The 16,837-nt window shown below is 37.1% G+C and overlaps 6 protein-coding genes and 1 long non-coding RNA gene across 8 annotated transcripts; 5 read left to right on the top strand and 2 right to left on the bottom strand.

The window, feature by feature from the left end:
• The first annotated feature begins 26 nt into the window (after positions 1 to 26).
• Positions 27 to 599, top strand: LOC120321452. The gene is made up of 2 exons (XR_005561056.1): positions 27 to 176; positions 240 to 599. It is a non-coding gene; the product is annotated as an uncharacterized LOC120321452 (long non-coding RNA).
• A 94-nt stretch (positions 600 to 693) lies between these two features.
• On the bottom strand, positions 694 to 2,011 carry LOC6534861 (flightin). The gene is made up of 4 exons (XM_015195392.3): positions 1,918 to 2,011; positions 1,136 to 1,399; positions 904 to 1,059; positions 694 to 832 (listed from the first exon to the last, which is right to left on the bottom strand). The coding sequence occupies exons 2-4, from the start codon at positions 1,393 to 1,395 to the stop codon at positions 700 to 702; spliced, it is 549 nt and encodes a 182-aa protein (XP_015050878.1). The 5' UTR covers positions 1,396 to 1,399; positions 1,918 to 2,011; the 3' UTR covers positions 694 to 699.
• A 788-nt stretch (positions 2,012 to 2,799) lies between these two features.
• On the top strand, positions 2,800 to 8,813 carry LOC6539717 (neurocalcin homolog). Its single transcript, XM_039373796.2, has 6 exons — positions 2,800 to 2,885; positions 4,312 to 4,369; positions 7,805 to 7,904; positions 7,962 to 8,080; positions 8,148 to 8,336; positions 8,397 to 8,813. The coding sequence occupies exons 3-6, from the start codon at positions 7,835 to 7,837 to the stop codon at positions 8,589 to 8,591; spliced, it is 573 nt and encodes a 190-aa protein (XP_039229730.1). The 5' UTR covers positions 2,800 to 2,885; positions 4,312 to 4,369; positions 7,805 to 7,834; the 3' UTR covers positions 8,592 to 8,813.
• On the top strand, positions 2,801 to 7,039 carry LOC6534860 (neuronal calcium sensor 2). 2 transcript variants are annotated; one of them, XM_015195391.3, is made up of 4 exons: positions 2,801 to 2,885; positions 4,312 to 4,369; positions 6,449 to 6,577; positions 6,691 to 7,039. In XM_015195391.3, the coding sequence occupies exons 3-4, from the start codon at positions 6,518 to 6,520 to the stop codon at positions 6,865 to 6,867; spliced, it is 237 nt and encodes a 78-aa protein (XP_015050877.1). In that variant the 5' UTR covers positions 2,801 to 2,885; positions 4,312 to 4,369; positions 6,449 to 6,517; the 3' UTR covers positions 6,868 to 7,039. The 2 variants fall into 2 exon arrangements, with proteins under 2 accessions (XP_015050877.1, XP_002095532.1); XM_002095496.4 differs by lacking the exons at positions 2,801 to 2,885; positions 4,312 to 4,369 and adding exons at positions 5,282 to 5,767; positions 5,837 to 5,980.
• A 410-nt stretch (positions 8,814 to 9,223) lies between the features above and the next one.
• Positions 9,224 to 11,393, bottom strand: LOC6534858 (4-aminobutyrate aminotransferase, mitochondrial). Its single transcript, XM_002095494.3, has 5 exons — positions 11,197 to 11,393; positions 11,007 to 11,131; positions 10,688 to 10,859; positions 10,431 to 10,593; positions 9,224 to 10,304 (listed from the first exon to the last, which is right to left on the bottom strand). Exons 1-5 carry the CDS (start codon positions 11,231 to 11,233, stop codon positions 9,341 to 9,343), a joined length of 1,461 nt encoding a protein of 486 aa, XP_002095530.1. The 5' UTR covers positions 11,234 to 11,393; the 3' UTR covers positions 9,224 to 9,340.
• Positions 11,394 to 12,011: 618 nt separating this feature from the next.
• Positions 12,012 to 13,307, top strand: LOC6534857 (mitochondrial import receptor subunit TOM20 homolog). Its single transcript, XM_002095493.4, has 3 exons — positions 12,012 to 12,214; positions 12,277 to 12,352; positions 12,845 to 13,307. Exons 1-3 carry the CDS (start codon positions 12,085 to 12,087, stop codon positions 13,152 to 13,154), a joined length of 516 nt encoding a protein of 171 aa, XP_002095529.1. The 5' UTR covers positions 12,012 to 12,084; the 3' UTR covers positions 13,155 to 13,307.
• A 312-nt stretch (positions 13,308 to 13,619) lies between these two features.
• On the top strand, positions 13,620 to 16,290 carry LOC26535670 (fibroleukin). Its single transcript, XM_015195390.3, is given in 4 exon segments — positions 13,620 to 13,889; positions 14,796 to 14,938; positions 14,940 to 15,869; positions 15,943 to 16,290. Coding segments are annotated over 4 exon segments (1,281 nt in total). The 5' UTR covers positions 13,620 to 13,814; the 3' UTR covers positions 16,076 to 16,290.
• The last annotated feature ends 547 nt before the right edge of the window (positions 16,291 to 16,837 follow it).

Raw genomic sequence — 16,837 nt, 5'->3', positions numbered from 1 at the left:
ACTCTGATGTTTATCGTTCATAGAGGTCAGTGCTCACCAGTCGTCCACCAAGGTGGGTTTATACTTTACTTTCTTTACTTTGGACTCCAATGGTTATAAGGAATAAGCACTCATTTTCTTGAAAGATGACACATTTTAAGAATTGAGTTTGGCATTCGTTTTGATGTGATGAAATGGTAATTGAAGTAAAGTTGGTGCAATGCCATTAAGATATACCCATTTAGATTCCCTTATTTTAGGCAGACCTAAGCCCCTTGCTTTAAAGAGCAAACAAAGAAAAACAACGGTGTTTATAAGTTTTATTTATTGCACAGTTTTTATTTTAAGCTTTACAATATAAATAAGTTTTTTAATTTATTCACTTTGCTAAAAATGAAGTAAATAACCTTAAAATTACCATGTGTTGAGAGGTAAGTTGTGTTAATATATTTAAATAAGTATATATAACAATATATTAACAGAAATTACGCATGTAAGAAAATATACAATATTCGTTTTCTTGAAAGGTGTCAAAGAGCGTAATCGAGCCCACTTTATAAGGCAGATACAGATTTTTGAGATGCGCAGATATGCAAACGCTTACTGACTGACTATACGACTATACGTACGAGAATGGATCTTTTAAAACTGATTCCCCTTTATATAACTACGAGTGCTCATCTCTTGCGACGGTTCTACGGGTACATTTAAGTGAGCTTACTAAAGGACACTGGCATACCTTTGGTTAATGTATGCCTTGGTGTGGTAATTATAAGTTCTTATGGAGGCCGCCAGTGTTTGAATTAGTTGCTTGTCCCTCTTTGCTGGTGCATAGGAGTCAATGTCACTGCCACTGAAGTTATACGAAGGTAAATGAGTAGATATTAAAAACTACACAAACTCATTTGGTTAACTACTCCCCACCTGATATTCCGTGTGCGCAGGACACGCTCCGCCCACGTCTGTGGTCTTGGTATTTCCCGAGCCACTCCAGTTTGTTTTTTGTCGATATAGTCAATTACATCATCGTAATAGTTGGTTCTGTAGTTGTACATATATTTGTATTGCAGAAATTTCGGCCTGAAAAAGTGCAGATTGCATAAGATACAGTGCAGCAGAGCACAGTCCAAAAGTCCAACAGAATTGGAGTACCAACCTGACCCAGTGCCGGTAGAGCTGCACCGGTTTCCTGTATCCGTCATCTTCTGGCGGAGGCGGAGGTGCTTTTATTTCTTCTACCTCTTCCGGAGCAACCTCCTCGTTGGCCGGAGTGCCAGCCACGACGCTATCAGCCTTGTGATCGGATGCCACGCTCGGTGCTTTTGAGGGTGGAGCCGGAGTGCCCGCCTGAGTGGATGCCGCCTTCTCCTCCTCGCCGCCGTCGTCGAAACCCCATGGATCCTCTTCGTCTGCCATATTACTGAAATGCAAATCGATCAATATTAATAAATCTTTCAAGGACATGGTCCCCAATAGAATATTACTTTCCGTATCCGATATCTAGGGATATTTAGTCAGATTCAACCCATTATTATATCGCAGTAGAATTTCTTTTAATAATATCCCAATTATTTTCAAAACTACACAGTCTTCTTATTTGTATTAAACGTTCACCCCTTCAGGTTGCATAACATTGCAACACAACCCAAATTGCAATTCCGTTTTTAAAGAAGACCTTTTTCCGTAGTTGAATTCGGGGCGCCCAAATATATTAAATGGTTCAATGCATTAAAGTCTATATATAACGAGTTACATCATTCGTCGTTCGAATTGTAAATTTATAGAAGTATTTTTTTAAAGAGTCAACCACCTTTATCACTAATATCTTTCCAAAGGACTCTGTATCATAGACTTATCATAGACGGGCAACGGATTCACATTGATTTTTTCCGCCTAGAACTAGGATATTGGGTCCACTAGAAAATTAAGCGACCATACCTTTACTATAGTGTTTATACTGATATAAAAGAAAAAAGACTAAATGATCGAACTGCTGCTCGAAACAAATGCACTTAGAAAACTTAATCTAAATATATCGAGAAGCAGAATCTATATACAAAGGTTGGCATACGTACTCACACTACATTTAATTGGCCGAATCGCTATTAACACCTATGTACTAAATAGTTTCACATTTCAACCTCAAAAGTTCCGGAACAATGGGATGTAGTAATCAGATTAAAATTGAGAAATTAAAGTAAATCTCTATAGCTATATTTCAAATATGTACTTTCGTACTTTATACGAATTCAATTTTATATACTGATAAGAGTCGTCTTTATATTCCACACAAATAAATCCACACAACTATAGTAAAGTTTTAAATTTTACTTAAACTTACCTAAACCTAAAAGCAGTACTTGTTAATTTTGTTTCAAACTTAATCTAAATAAAACAAATGGAAATTAAACTAATAGTTGAGTGGAAAGAAAAATACATTTTTTTAATAAAACTTAATGCATTCATTATAAAAGCAATACGAATTTGAATGGTAAAAAAACCGTTACACCATAACAGGAACGGCGGAAGTGGAACACATTTTAATTGTATATATGTAGGTGATATCTACAAATTAACTCATACTTTGACCGTTTTGATACTCTAATTAAAATATATGTTTATAATTAAAGTTAAAGGTATGAGATCTGTTTTGTTTTGCGAACTTATTTGTGAAACCGGCGTGAAAACGGTCCCCCTAACATATCGATACACTAAGAGCAAAACAAGAGCAAGTAGCACACATCGATAAAGCTCTGAAATATATCGCTTCCATTTAAGCCACCCCTAAATTTGTTGTATTGATTGTGTTTTGGTCGAATAAGTTTATTGCATTTGCAAAAAGTGGTTTTGTTTAGCCCAGCGGGTAGCAGAGATGTGCCTAAAATCAATGTGTCATTTTCGTTCAGGTAATAATCGTACCCACCTCCCACCGCGGCAGTCAAAACCCGAGTGGTTCGAGCTATATACACACTTTAGTCCATTTTGCGTGCATATACTGCATATGCGTACATATGTACATACGCAACTGAGTACATATGTATGTAAATATCATATCAAAAATAACAATTTGGGGCGAATTTGAGTGAAAAATAAAGACTCAGCAAGTAGCAAGTAAATCATTTTCCTAGGATATATTTTGAGGCCAAGTGGACCATGTGACAAAGGCATGCACACACGCACGCACATATGGACAAACAACAAACTACTTTATTTAAATCGAGAGCCCCAGCAGTTCGAGCCGGTTATACTAATGCATTTCGATTTGAATTCGAATTCGAATTGGAATTGGAATCTGAATTCTCGCTCCAAAAACAGTGCCAATTTATGTAAGCGACGGGTGTATCGAGAATCCGAGCCCCACTGGGAGTTAAACGCGTGTAGCAAGTTGGACCACCCAGCCTTCGCAAAAGAACCCCCGCCTAAACCGCATACACTTGGAAAACGATGTCGAATATTGGTGTGCAAGTGCCAGCTTTTCCCTGCTGTTCGCTGCTGTTCCCTGCTCTGACCTCCGGGGCTGCCTACTGGAGACCAACCCGATTTGGTGTGAATATTATATGCAAAATAAAGAGGCCATAACACTAAACTCTGAGAAGGAGGGGCATGAAAAAACTGGAGGCGCGGGCCGTGTTTCCCCACGTGACACGCAGGCGTATGCGTGTGCCAAAAATTCCATTAATTCGTATATTCAGCGTATATTCATCGCGAAAGGCGATTTCAAATTGCACTGGCTTCCCATTCGCATTTTTGGCCCAAAGTATACCAACCATTTAGTGAAACTACCGCTGATTGTGACCCTCAGTGCCAAAGCAGCCTTGTTGCCAAAATTACTTTCAAAATACGTGTTTAAAATGAGTTTTTGGGCTCCTTCAGGAAGCGAACTAATTGCTTTAAGATTGACCGTGACCTTAGCCATTTTCAACGCTCTACATGCTTTCCGTTTGGCACGCATTTGCACTTGGCGAAGCTTTAAGTTAAATTCTTTCGAATCTACTATTCTGAAATTATAAAATTGAAAGTACAAAAAACACTGTACTTGCATATATCCGAATGCATATTCGGATCCGAATCGAAATTGCATCGCAGCTTCACTTCTTGGAGTTTCTTTCGCATCCTTTAATTGGTTATTGTTGAAAGACTCACCAATAAGAGTTATTTGGAATCTTACATAATTAGATAATCGACATTAGGATATATGTAGCGAAGTTTTATACTCTTGTATTACATATGAACTATTATTTCCATTGAAATATTTGGTTGCTCAAAGCGAAAATATTAAACGTACAATCGGATGGTGATTTTGTAGTAATGAGCCTTTTTTTATATTTTCAGCATATTAGCCTCAGGAGGTAAATAATGCTTTGACCTGGTCGACGAAAATTAAACTCATGTAAGTAAAGGAGTCAAATAAAAACTAAACTAAAAGCCTACCAATAATATTTGTGCCTAGCTTAATTATAGCCTAAAATGCATGACTAAACCAATACTTAAGCAGCCAATTAAACAAATATGATTTGTAATAAATATCTTCCAAATGTGTGTGTAAACCTTTAATATAATCAATCATACTAATTGATCATGTTTAGTACCCATTCGGATTTTATAAAACAAAGAATATAATATACCCTTGCAGATGATTTTATTTTTATTTGATAAAAACGACTAACTCCACAAACTGATGGAGCATATACACACGGTACGAGTATTTACTCACTACCTTTGGTGCAAAATATAAAACATTTTTTAAACAAACGGAACAAAGTCTATTTTCATTTATCGTCGCTCTAATTCGAAGTAATTGTTTCGTGGTTGTGCGAAACTAAAACATTGCTCATCGTTTGCACTTTTCATTGATCTTTGCTATCTCCAGAATGGCATTTCGCTTTTTCTGATGTGATCGCAGTTTGTGCGACGGTTCGTTTTGGCGGTGAGGTAACCGCTCTTCGTGGGAATTGTCTGATACAACCTTTTAATTTGCAGCTCTGCATCGCTTTTTGTACGTTTTCTAAACAATAATACTCAATAACATTAAAGGGTAACTTAAAAATGTTACATTTTGCCTGAAATCTTTAAGAGTTCTTGTATACTTATCAAAATAATGAGTGGACAGCAACAAGCTATTTTGCAATAAACTGAGAAAGCTTTTACGCTGAGAAATAACCTTTTGGGAGAACTTTTGTGACGCTCATTAATTTATGTTTCTTACCCAAATTATTTTACCTTTTAGCATATAGCATTTTCAAATATAAATAGAGTGATTGTAGGTGAACGTGGCAACCCTGCTCCCCTTTTAAAAAAGTCCTACCGTGTACAGAAAATATGGTTAACCAATAATCGTCATGTATAGAGACAATTTCCGCGCATGCGCCTCAACCATTTGATTAGTCCTTCGGTACACATCAGGTTTGAAATATACAAGTTAATAGTCAAGTACATTTTTGCTTATTATTATCAAGAAAAATTTATAAATGAGTCGCTCGTTCAATCATCATTTGTTCGTGCCACAATTCATACATATCGTTAACGTAATGCTATACAAGCACAATTATTGATTTGGAGTTTTTCTGTCCAGAAATAAACATTAAGTCAAATGTACAGACCAGGCAAAGCAATTTAAACAAAGAAAAACACTAAATAGAAACCAATTAGCTCCTAAAAAGTTATAAACAGTGAAAACATGGGGTGCTTAAGTAGTAAAGACCGTTTAACCAAAGAAGACATGGAGTTCTTAAAAACGCATACGAGATATGACGAAGCCACAATTAAAGAGTGGTATAAGGGATTTAAGGTGAGTACAAATATTACCACACCAACGGAAAAGTCTCAAACTATGTACGTTCGTCCCTTTTCTATATAGCAAGATTGCCCCAACGGCCGATTGACGCCTGCTAAGTTTGTCGATATGTATAAAATGTTCTTTCCATCCGGAAATGCGGAAGAGTTTTGTGACCATGTTTTTCGTACATTCGATATGGACAAAAATGGATATATTGACTTTAAGGTAATTCTCTTTGATTACACATTTCTCTCGATATTATATTTTGTTGACTTGGACATGGCATACCACGGTCTACAGTTGCGTTATAAGTATAAAAACTATAATTGAATTAAAATTATTTCTATGTTAGCATTTCAAAGTTACCTTGAGGAGATACCGTAGGTCCTTTATGCTATGAAATACTGAGGATTGTAGAGACTTTCATATGTTTTAAAAAACCATTTGTACATATTTGGATGTCCCCATTCGTCAATTGGGTTGATCGCATGTATACCGTCTATGTGATGAGAATGAAGATTGTGTTATTATTGTACAGCTATGCCAATTGTGGGCCCCTTCGCGCATGGTACTTTAAATACTAAATAAACTAAAATAATTGATGCATCCACATCTATTGTGACGACAATTCCCTGTAGGCACCTTTGCTGATTTGCATACTCGTATTTTACAATAACCCTCTCGTCTTTTCAGGAATTTTTACTCGCAATAGATGTAACTTCAAGCGGAACACCGGAGGAAAAGCTTAAATGGGCCTTTCGAATGTACGATGTCGATGGCAATGGTGTTATAGACATACAAGAAATGACCAAAATTGTTCAGGTAGGAACTGAGAAGAGTAACAGCAGAATTCTCAACGAACGATTGATTTAATAATGCAATTATTGCCCCGAGGAGGTGGAGAGAATCTTATTAATGTATTTTGGTTCTCTCAGGCAATTTATGACATGCTAGGAGCGTGCTCATCTAATCGTCCAGCTGATTCAGCAGAAGAAAGAGCAAAAAATATTTTTGCAAAAATGGACGAAAATAACGATGGTCAATTAACCCAAGATGAGTTCTTGAAAGGATGCTTGCAAGATGAGGAGTTGTCAAAAATGTTGGCACCATAAACAATTATATCCTACAATATGTGTGTATTTGATGAAATCAGTAATGAAATGTATAAATACTTAATTTATATTTCTTATACTAAAATTAAACTACTATAAAACTATGCAATCATTAAACTATTTTCAGTGTGTCACTCAAATTTACATTAAAATTTTTCACCAGATCTAAAAACTTGAATTGTTTGAAAATTTTCCTTTCCGTACTAGCATTATTCACTCATTTATAGCTGTCTTTTTTAGCTTGGTCTCGACGGCCTACCAATATATTTAATGTGTTTTAGAAACTAGCTGCAACCGATGATTGGACGCTATACGAAACGGCAAGGAAATTAAAAAATTTACTGGATTCATGTTCTAATTTGAGTAAAGCGTTTTATGAGAAATTCGATATAACATTGTGTTTCTATTAATATATACTCTTATAGTGTCTAAAATAAAGGCAAATAAATTTAGCCCGTTGTTAAACGTCACTATAGAATTTAGAAAACTACCCTAGAAAAGAATGTTCATACTTGAAGCTAGTTAAATTATATTCTTCGGATATTTAGTTTCTTATTAAAAAAATATAATAGTAAAGTGTTTAGATAATTCTGAAGAACTTTAACTGGGAAAATATATTCACATCCCCACTAGTAATGCTTGATTGTAAAGTTGCGTGCTTTTAACCATTTGGCGGACATATCCAAGTATTGATTACATATACAAAATAGCTCGTATCAATACGTTTATATTTCAAAATAGACGTTCAAATTATTTTATTCATAAAGGTTTACACTGCAAGATGATATTACAACAATATCCATTGGCTATTTGCTTAATTTGGCTGTACATTACAAATCTGTCTGCAAGGGTATTTAATCTTCGGTACCCGATGAATACTTTTCCCCAATCGTTCAATATATAGATGCTAATTTGATATATTGTATTGCTTTTCAAGATAACTGTATAATGAAATTGTTCTGCAACAATGGGAAAGCAAAATAGTAAACTAAAGCCAGAAGTTTTGGAGGATCTCAAGCAAAACACAGAGTTCACAGGTAAGTAAATATCTAAAACTGGTTTGTTGTTCATTTCAAATAAATTTAATGTTTCAGACGCTGAGATTCAAGAATGGTATAAAGGCTTTCTTAAGGACTGCCCTAGTGGTCATTTATCAGTAGAAGAGTTTAAAAAGATTTATGGGAACTTTTTCCCATATGGTGACGCCAGCAAGGTAAGAGCTTTGCCCACGTACATGTTTTTGAATTTCAATTTAAATTGAAATTTAATTTTACTTTCAGTTTGCAGAGCATGTCTTTCGGACATTCGACGCTAACGGCGATGGCACTATAGACTTTAGAGAGTTTTTGTGTGCACTTAGTGTCACATCTCGGGGCAAACTCGAGCAGAAACTAAAATGGGCATTCTCGATGTATGATCTTGATGGAAACGGATACATATCGCGGCAGGAAATGCTAGAAATTGTTACAGTACGTTTCTGCTGCTCTACAAAATTCAAAATGTAATCACTCACTCTTTTTCTCATTTAGGCAATATATAAAATGGTCGGCTCGGTGATGAAAATGCCGGAGGACGAGAGTACTCCTGAGAAACGAACCGACAAGATTTTTCGTCAAATGGATCGAAACAAAGATGGGAAATTAAGCTTGGAAGAGTTCATAGAAGGAGCCAAAAGTGATCCATCAATAGTTCGATTATTACAGTGTGATCCACAGTCTCATTAACTTAATTACTATTGAAAAGCAAGCAATAATCATTTAAACGTGTATAGAGTAATTGCGAATTAAATTGTTTTGTTTCAGTATGGCCATTATGTATATTTCTTTCTAATAATAAACAATTCTTATAATATTAAATTATATTATTAAACAATATCTATTATGACCGTTCCAAAACACCCATGTTGAGGTTTTAAAATTTTCATAATAAAATGATCATAAACAAAGCGTTTCTGTCAGTTTATGGGAAACCTCAAGGTGTAAGTATTAAAATAATATATACTTCCAGGAAATTTATTTATTTATTTTTTTTTATAAAGCTTACTTAGAATTAACTATGAGCAGACTAGGAATTAGGAAACGGAATAATTCTTCCCAATAAAAAGGAAAAAGGGAACCAAACAATAACATTTTATCGCAGCATTACAACCAGTTTTATATATCTAATATTCTGCATTTTGATTAGATTACTCTATCTGCTTTCTTCAAAATGTTCTCTATAGGAATAGGAGCTAATCTTTTTTAGTGGCGCCATCGCATATTTATTATGGGGCCTTTATCATATCTAAAATGTAAGCTAAGCTAGCGCTTGATTGAGTCCCAACCTGGCAGAGAAATCAATAAAAAGGCGCCATGGCTAACAGAGGGATAAAATAAATTCACTTTATTATTCATTTTGGTAACATATGGTATGTGTTGCACGCACTTGCAATTTTCAGAGCACAATCATTACTGGTGTTTTGTATATTTTTTTCTTAAATAGCTTGAAGAACCTTGCGGAAGCGGTCTAGGACGATGTTAGCATGGTATTCCTTAAATATCAAAGCTGGGCGGAACCGAATGGAAATTTCTCCACAGCCTCCGGTCTGAATGCCGTGCAACTTTAGAGCGCCGATTATTTGATCTCGCACCTTGGTGTTGGTGCAATTTACTGCCAAAAATGTTCCACGGCCGCGGGTGGAGTTCAAGATATGCGGGAATTCCTTCTCTAGGCTCAGCAAACCGTTCTTCAGAACCTTACCGGCCACATCGACGTTGGCCAGGAGCTTTTCCTCCTGAATCACCTTCACGATTTCCTCGAGGAGCAGGACCTTACCCGGATCGCCCATCCAGGTGTTGAAGATCCTGTACGGCTCATTCGGAATGAAGTCGTCGTTGTGGAAGTAGCCGCCCAACTGCAGCTTCTTGCTGAAGGTCACCACATCGGGGGGACTCTCCAACTCGAAGTGCTCGTGGGCCCAGAATTTTCCAGTGCTACCTCCACCGGTTTGAACCTCATCGATCAACAGGGCGATGCCGTTCTTCTTGCAAATAGCCTGGAGGCTCCTGAAGAACTCGGGCGATGCCTCGTTGTCGCCTCCTTCGCTTTGAATGGGCTCAACCACAATTCCGGCGACCGGATTCTTGCTGGCGTACTGCTGAATGAGATCCTGCACTTCGCTAAGGCACTTTTCATCCTCCTTCTTGTTGTGCGCCACGTTTTCGTCCAAGGGATATCGGTACTCGGGAAACGAGGCAATGGGCCAGTCAAAGGACGGAACGTCCAGCTTATGGATGTACTTCGAGTGTGTGGTGGAGAGGGCTCCCAATGTTCGGCCATGGAAAGCTCCCTTGAATGAGAGAATACTGAGTTTCGGAGCTCCTGGGGGAATGTTGATCATGCAGGAATTCTTCTCCTGCTCGGTAAGAGGTGTATTACCCCGAAGTTTGTTCTGGTACCTAGAGGCGAAAAATATCCGTGTTACAACATCCTTAAATTAGGTAACTAACATATTTGGAAAGGTTGTAAGAAGGCTTTCTTTCTGGGGGGTCCCAGTGACTAGACTTAGATGTTTCAGTACTCACCATATAAAGATGCTCTTGTACGCATTTTCGTTTGAACACGAACCACACATCATCGTTGTGATTTTATTGAGTCCTTTCGGAGCAATGTTCAGCAGAACTGAGTGCAGTTTTTCTGGCCACTCCTTGCCAGGGAAGACGCCAAGTGCAGGTCTGTTAATCAAAGCTAGGAATAATAAAAGTCAAAAATATAGTAGGCATTATTTAGCATGGGAGTGGCTTTAGGGCTTAGATATCCCGACCATGTCGCCCTCGCTTACTTTTCAGGTTCTGCTCATTGTGAAAGACCTTGTAAAGCCTCGGATGGTTGTAACCCAGCGGCACTGAGGAAATCTGGGTGTAGACATCTAGTAGAATATTCCCATCCACGTCGTAGATGTAATTTCCAATGGACTTTTCGTAGTCAGCAAAGAATTGGATGGTTCCGGTGGCCTATAAAAAAGCCATTCGTTATGATTAAAAATGAATAGTTGAAAAATAAGAACTAGAAAGTTATCTCTGAGTGGGCATATGGTGTATATACGTTTACTTGTTAGGAAAGTAATACCCACACACCCAGATAAGGGAGATTAAACTCACCTGAACAGAATCCAGTTGTTTCTTAAGCTCAATTGACTTGGGGCCAGGTATTGATTTAGTTTTCACCACAGGTTCCTTGGGCTCAATGTTGGTGGAGTACCTCTTGGTACTCAACCTATATAGACCTACATATAACGAAACCCCATCATTCTCAGATTCGCTAATACCTTAAGGTTTTTCTCTTGCTTACTCTGCTTGGTCAACGTATTTAGCCACAAGCTCCGCATGGTTACCGTCGATTTGAGTGCCCGGGGTTAAGTGAAGGAATTGTTCAATAGGAGGGCTCGTTGATGGCCACTAATACTCAGTTAAGAAAGAAATGTATATTTACAGAACACAAACATAAAGGCTTTTATGTATGCGGGCATATACACCTATCCATAGTCTTTTGCACAACCACACTCTCCCAGTTCGGAATTTATCAATTTAGCTTTTCGAACTATCATGGTTCTGCGTCAGTTACATATTCTCGAGGAAAAGTTAAAAAAAATTATGAGAAGCATAACAATATTTGGCTCTACGAGACTCAATTGTCTTCATGTATATGATTATTATACATTTTAGTATCAGCATCAGAGATCTTTTTTTCTTATTTTTCCGCATTAATAATATCCTATTTTTTAAAACGAAATTTGAATTTAACGGACATCCATCATTGACCACATTCTCACCATGGATCTTACCAAAACAAAAATGGACTCTGGAGTTATCAGTAGTATAAAGTTTTTTTAGGTCAGAATGGACTAAGACTTAAACAAAGACTTTAAGCGAACCTTAAATCCAAATTATCTTTGTGTGTAATGCAATAAGTTAAATTTATATCATTTTTTGCGTAATAATATTTAATCCCACTATATTTTTTAATAAAAAAAAAATTTATACATTTAAATTAAAAAATAATAGCCTTTAACAAGATTTATAAAAAGCGTTCCAATTCCTATGTTTCAAATTAGTACAAAACAACTGAAAAACATGAAACAGCTGGAGTTGGCGATATCGATTTTTGTTTTATGTAAATCGATGGCACATGCGGAATGTAAAATAAGACAAAGTTAATATTGAGGATTTTCGTAAAATTATGATTGAAATGAACAAAACCGCAATCGGCATTGCAGCGGGAGTTGCTGGAACTCTGTTTATTGGATACTGCATCTACTTCGACAAAAAGCGCCGCAGTGATCCCGAGTACAAGAAGAAAGTCCGTGAGCGTAAGAATACCATAGACCCCAACTGAATTATGAAAGAAACTGAGCATTTCATCACTTTGTAGGTCGCCGTCGCAACAAGAAAATCGGCACTACCAAGTCTGGAGTGCCCAACCTGAATGACCATGAAGCCATCGAAAGGTAGGACTTCCCAATGGGAGTCGCATTATATAATGCGGCACGTGTAGTGGTGCCTCCATTCATGCAAACAAGCCCACATATGTTTTTCCAGCCAAGTCGATGTATGTGCTTATGTACACTTGCATGTTCATTTTGCACGGACCCACCCAATTTCTTATTGCTTATGGCATCCAAAAACGCCATTGCTTGGTATTAACAAGCACCTTTTAGTGTTCGATTCCGCAGGCTTCCTGCTCATTCGCTTCGCCTTCAGCATATACAAATTTAGGGCTTAAAAATAGAAAAAAGAAGACTTCAGAGTTTATAGATTAGGATAATTCATTAATTTTACTTCTTTCAACAAAATAGCTCGAAAACATATTTGTATAGACTCGATTTTAATATACAAATAGTTCGAATTCTTTCAAAAAATTTATTTTTATTTTGTCCAGGATTTCATAGACTTCTTATGACTCGTACTGTTACAAAATAATTAATCCATGATATTTTCAGATATTTCCTACAAGAAATCCAGCTGGGCGAAACCCTGATCGCCCGTGGAGACTTCGAGAGTGGTGTGGAGCACTTGGCAAATGCCATCGTCGTGTGTGGCCAGCCGGCTCGTCTGCTGCAGGTGCTGCAATCCTCCCTTCCAGCTCAAGTATTTGCGATGCTGATCGTCAAGATGCAGGAGTTCGGCAATCGGGCGGCCGAGGGTAACGATGGGCCAATCGTTTTGGGGCAGAGTTCGGAGCAACAGCTGGACGGAGCCAAAATTATAGAGTGTTCATCTGGAAACGCAAGTATCGATGACCTCGAATAGTACTTGGCGATGGCTACAGAAATTGAGATATAAATTTCAACAGTAGAAATTAAGGGCTTCACATATAAACATTATATTTTTTTTATATATTGATTTCTCTGGATGTTCCCAATACATAAAAATAAATATGCGTAAACTGTTAACACTTAACAATTGTGCTTTGTTTTGTGTGTGGTATTAACGTTAAGCGAATATTAAAGATCCACTCTGCAGACCTAAATGTTGTCAAATATTTTCATATAACCGGGTATGTTAAAGTGTGTGAAAGTTTATCAACAATAAAAAATTATTAAAAATGTTGTATATCTTGGAAATAAATATATCTACAGCGGTTTGACTTCAAAGGTGTTCCACAATGTCTTTAAAAAATTGGGTTGAAAATCCACAAGCTCCTTTGCAAATTTGATGCCCTATAATTCAATTTAGGGAATACCGCCCACCATATCAAGTTCTTGCCGCACTGTAAAAATCCCTCACTCAATAGCTGGTCACATCGAAAGCTGAAGAGTTTCGCACAGATCAGCGCGTATTATTTGTGTTTTGCGTACTTTGTTATAGGCACTAACTTTACACTTATAACTTCATTTGCACGGCGTATTGAAAATTCCTCTTGGAGTGCTTTTAGATACGAAAAAACATAGTGCTGATAAGCTGAGCGCCATGAAACCTGAGCACCAGAACATCTTTTCGCAAAAGTCGCGATCCTCCCCACACTCCAGCACTGAGAACAATTCGGTGAGTAATGATAATTAGGCAGGAGAAAGAGTCGAGGTTCTCGACGAACAGATGCTAGTTAATTAGCTAGAGGAGTGCACGGGCAACATTATAAAATTCTTTCGGCATATCTTTAGAAATTGGCAAGTAAAATAAGAACTCTGAACTTTTAGCTTTTATAGTTCACGAGATCTCATACGGACTGACGAATGCGATCCTAATCAAGAGTATATGCACATATGTATGTAGTTCTCTGTGTGCGAAGTGTGCGGTGCACAGTGCACTGCACACAGGCGCCAAGACAATACCTAAATGAGTGTGATTTTTGTATTGGAGTATCGAAAAATTAGTAAATAACAATATACGCAATGTATGCGCCTTGTAGACAACACGACATACGCTTTTGGGACAAGTCTCTCAATATTTATTGTTTATTATTATTCTTATTATTATTTATGGTTACAATTAAGGTTTTAGTTTACTTTACTTACGAGCTCATCGTTAAAACAGCGGCAGTTCTTTTGAACCAATGAAAAAGTACTAGTTATTTTGAACCGTAGAGGCGCCGGGTTTGTATGAGTATGAGTGAGTTTGTCAACACAACCCGATGTGATGCGGGCGACGCAAGCGGGGTGGATCACGGGGATTTCCCGATTTTAATAAACGAGATAGCCAAGGCAAAAGTTTTACAATAAATAGTTTGTGTGTTACTGATTGGTTAAATGTGTTTTCACGATGACTGATAATCATAATCATGAGAAAAATGAAATTATCGGGTTACCAGAATCAAATTAGGAAAAAGGTAGAAAAGTAGAAATATTATAATTTAAGTATGTTTATATTCTTCAAACTGTAGTTTCATAGGTTACGCCTTATTATTAATTATTAATTATTCGAATGCCTTTTTATTACGTCTTGTTATTTCAGACCGGCAGTGATTCGGAAATGGAATTTGTGGGGCCAAGCGCACAAGGAATGCTGAAAAGCAAGACAAAATGTGAAAGACAAATAACTGAACTACAGCGAAAGTTGGCTGAGGTTGAAATAAATCTAATGGCCCAAAAGGAAAAGGCTTGAAAATTCCGTCAAGGATAAGGATGATTTTATTAAAAACCTGCAATTTTCGATTGATTTAGTAACGCAAACCAAAGATATGACCATACAGAAATTACAGACTGAAATAATTGGCTTGCAAAATGCTCTCGACTTGAGTAGGATTGCAATTAAGGACAACGACAGAGAAAAAAGTACTCCAGCGGAAATTAATGATAAATTTTTAAATGAAAATAAGGAGTTAAATGCAAAATTACAAGAAAAGAATGATTGCATTGCTGAATTAGATTCCGAGACACGGAAATTTGTAAAAATTCTGCAAGAAAAGGAAACCGAAGTCGCCATACTAGAATTTAAAATTGACGAGTCGAAGCAAAAAATTATGAAATTGGAAGGTAAAGTACAGGAGAAGAACGAAAAGCTAGAGAAAATGGGAAAAATATTGACTGAGTACATCGGCAATCCCAACGACACCGATGAATTTGTATTGTTAAGCTCATCCACGGTGCCTTCAATTAAGTTGGTGACACTACCTGATTTCGAACCCTTTGCCTCAGTATTCGAGGATATCCCTTCTGCCGGTCGTGGTTGGATGGTAATCCAGCGTAGGATCGATGGCAGTTTCGATGACGAGATTGTTTCAAATCTTAGGACTGGCTGTGGGGATTTGGCTGGCGAGTTCTGGATTGGCCTTGAAAAATTACATAGGATGACGGCAAATCGAAGAATGGAACTGTATATCACCCTTGTCGACTTCGACAATGTTAGTGCTTATGCAAGATATGATCATTTTGTTATTGGGGGCTCAAAAGAGGAATACAAACTGCTTTCCCTCGGCAAATACTCAGGAAATGCTGGCGACGCTTTTCGCAGTCACATAAACCAAATTGCAACAGCCGGTCCTTTCGCTTTCTCGTTTGATTCGAAATGGTGGGGTACAGGCAACTGGTATGTATAATATTTTAGTGTGTCAAAAAATAAGTTGGTTTTTTCAATAATTTATAAAATACTTCATTTCCAGCAATTTAAACGGAAAATATAGAACATCGAAAGTTCTGTTGAACACCCACGATGGCATTTGGTGGGGTAAATGGAATTTGGAAAATAGATTTTCCCTAAAATCGTGTAAAATGCTAATCAGGGCAAGGCCATGAGCAAAAATACAAGGGTTTGTTAAATAACCTTGCCTTATTTAGTCCCTTCTATCTGAAATAATAGGGAAAAAACGAAAGTGGATTAACTGATGTACCATTAATATTTGTAAAATATTACGTTTTATATCAAAACAATTTTTATAAATCCTATAAATTCTGTACTTGCTTGTAAAATCTTGTTTACCTGGAAATATACATCGATATTGCACCAGTCATTTTATAGTTCTTTAGGAAGTTGGTAATTTTTATATCGTAATAACTTTAATTTTACGGTCGAGGGAAATTTACATGAAAATCCCACCAGATGGCGCGGCTTGAAAAATCCTTTATCGTAGTAATACCGTATTATAACACGGCCGTATTTAGTATAAAATATGATAAATATTATTGAAACATTGTTACTAATAATAATAAACATTAAATAGATAAAGTTCTGCAGAATTCAACAAATTACATCAAATTGTGAAATAGAATGTTTTCCTAGCCCCGCTAAATATTTAGCCATAATATCCATAATTGCTCAGAACATGTAAACATCCAGACATTCTCCGCACTTAAGCTGGGATATTTTTACAATAACAGAAGGGTGTGTCTGTTATCTTCAGGGGAAATAGGGGTGCAGCAAACTCGAGCTGGTTAGGAAGAGCTCGAAGTTCCAGTTCGATGTTGCATCCGCAGGATATGACCCAACTCGAGAGGACCTCCGATGGCCGGGATAGTTGCGATGACGAAAAGTCGAATCAGTTGAATTTCTGTTCTCAT

Source organism: Drosophila yakuba, chromosome 3L (assembly GCF_016746365.2).
Source record: "Drosophila yakuba strain Tai18E2 chromosome 3L, Prin_Dyak_Tai18E2_2.1, whole genome shotgun sequence".
Classification (NCBI taxonomy): Eukaryota; Metazoa; Arthropoda; class Insecta; order Diptera; family Drosophilidae; genus Drosophila; species Drosophila yakuba.
Note: the sequence above shows the minus strand (reverse complement) of the source record. Positions and strands in the feature narration are given on the sequence as shown.

Coding starts and splice junctions, on each gene's coding strand:
- LOC6534861 (XM_015195392.3), bottom strand. CDS start 1,395: ATGGCAGACGAAGAGGATCCATGGGGTTTCGACGACGGCGGCGAGGAG. Junction 1,060..1,135: donor CTCTACCGGCACTGGGTCAG/GTTGGTACTCCA, acceptor GCACTTTTTCAG/GCCGAAATTTCTGCAATACA. Junction 833..903: donor CTGCGCACACGGAATATCAG/GTGGGGAGTAGT, acceptor GTATAACTTCAG/TGGCAGTGACATTGACTCCT.
- LOC6534860 (XM_002095496.4), top strand. CDS start 5,657: ATGGGGTGCTTAAGTAGTAAAGACCGTTTAACCAAAGAAGACATGGAG. Junction 5,981..6,448: donor ATGGATATATTGACTTTAAG/GTAATTCTCTTT, acceptor TCGTCTTTTCAG/GAATTTTTACTCGCAATAGA. Junction 6,578..6,690: donor AAATGACCAAAATTGTTCAG/GTAGGAACTGAG, acceptor TGGTTCTCTCAG/GCAATTTATGACATGCTAGG.
- LOC6539717 (XM_039373796.2), top strand. CDS start 7,835: ATGGGAAAGCAAAATAGTAAACTAAAGCCAGAAGTTTTGGAGGATCTC. Junction 7,905..7,961: donor GCAAAACACAGAGTTCACAG/GTAAGTAAATAT, acceptor TTAATGTTTCAG/ACGCTGAGATTCAAGAATGG. Junction 8,081..8,147: donor CATATGGTGACGCCAGCAAG/GTAAGAGCTTTG, acceptor TTTTACTTTCAG/TTTGCAGAGCATGTCTTTCG.
- LOC6534858 (XM_002095494.3), bottom strand. CDS start 11,233: ATGCGGAGCTTGTGGCTAAATACGTTGACCAAGCAGA. Junction 11,132..11,196: donor AAATACGTTGACCAAGCAGA/GTAAGCAAGAGA, acceptor CGTTATATGTAG/GTCTATATAGGTTGAGTACC. Junction 10,305..10,430: donor TACAAGAGCATCTTTATATG/GTGAGTACTGAA, acceptor TTTCGCCTCTAG/GTACCAGAACAAACTTCGGG.
- LOC6534857 (XM_002095493.4), top strand. CDS start 12,085: ATGATTGAAATGAACAAAACCGCAATCGGCATTGCAGCGGGAGTTGCT. Junction 12,215..12,276: donor CAAGAAGAAAGTCCGTGAGC/GTAAGAATACCA, acceptor ATCACTTTGTAG/GTCGCCGTCGCAACAAGAAA. Junction 12,353..12,844: donor GACCATGAAGCCATCGAAAG/GTAGGACTTCCC, acceptor TGATATTTTCAG/ATATTTCCTACAAGAAATCC.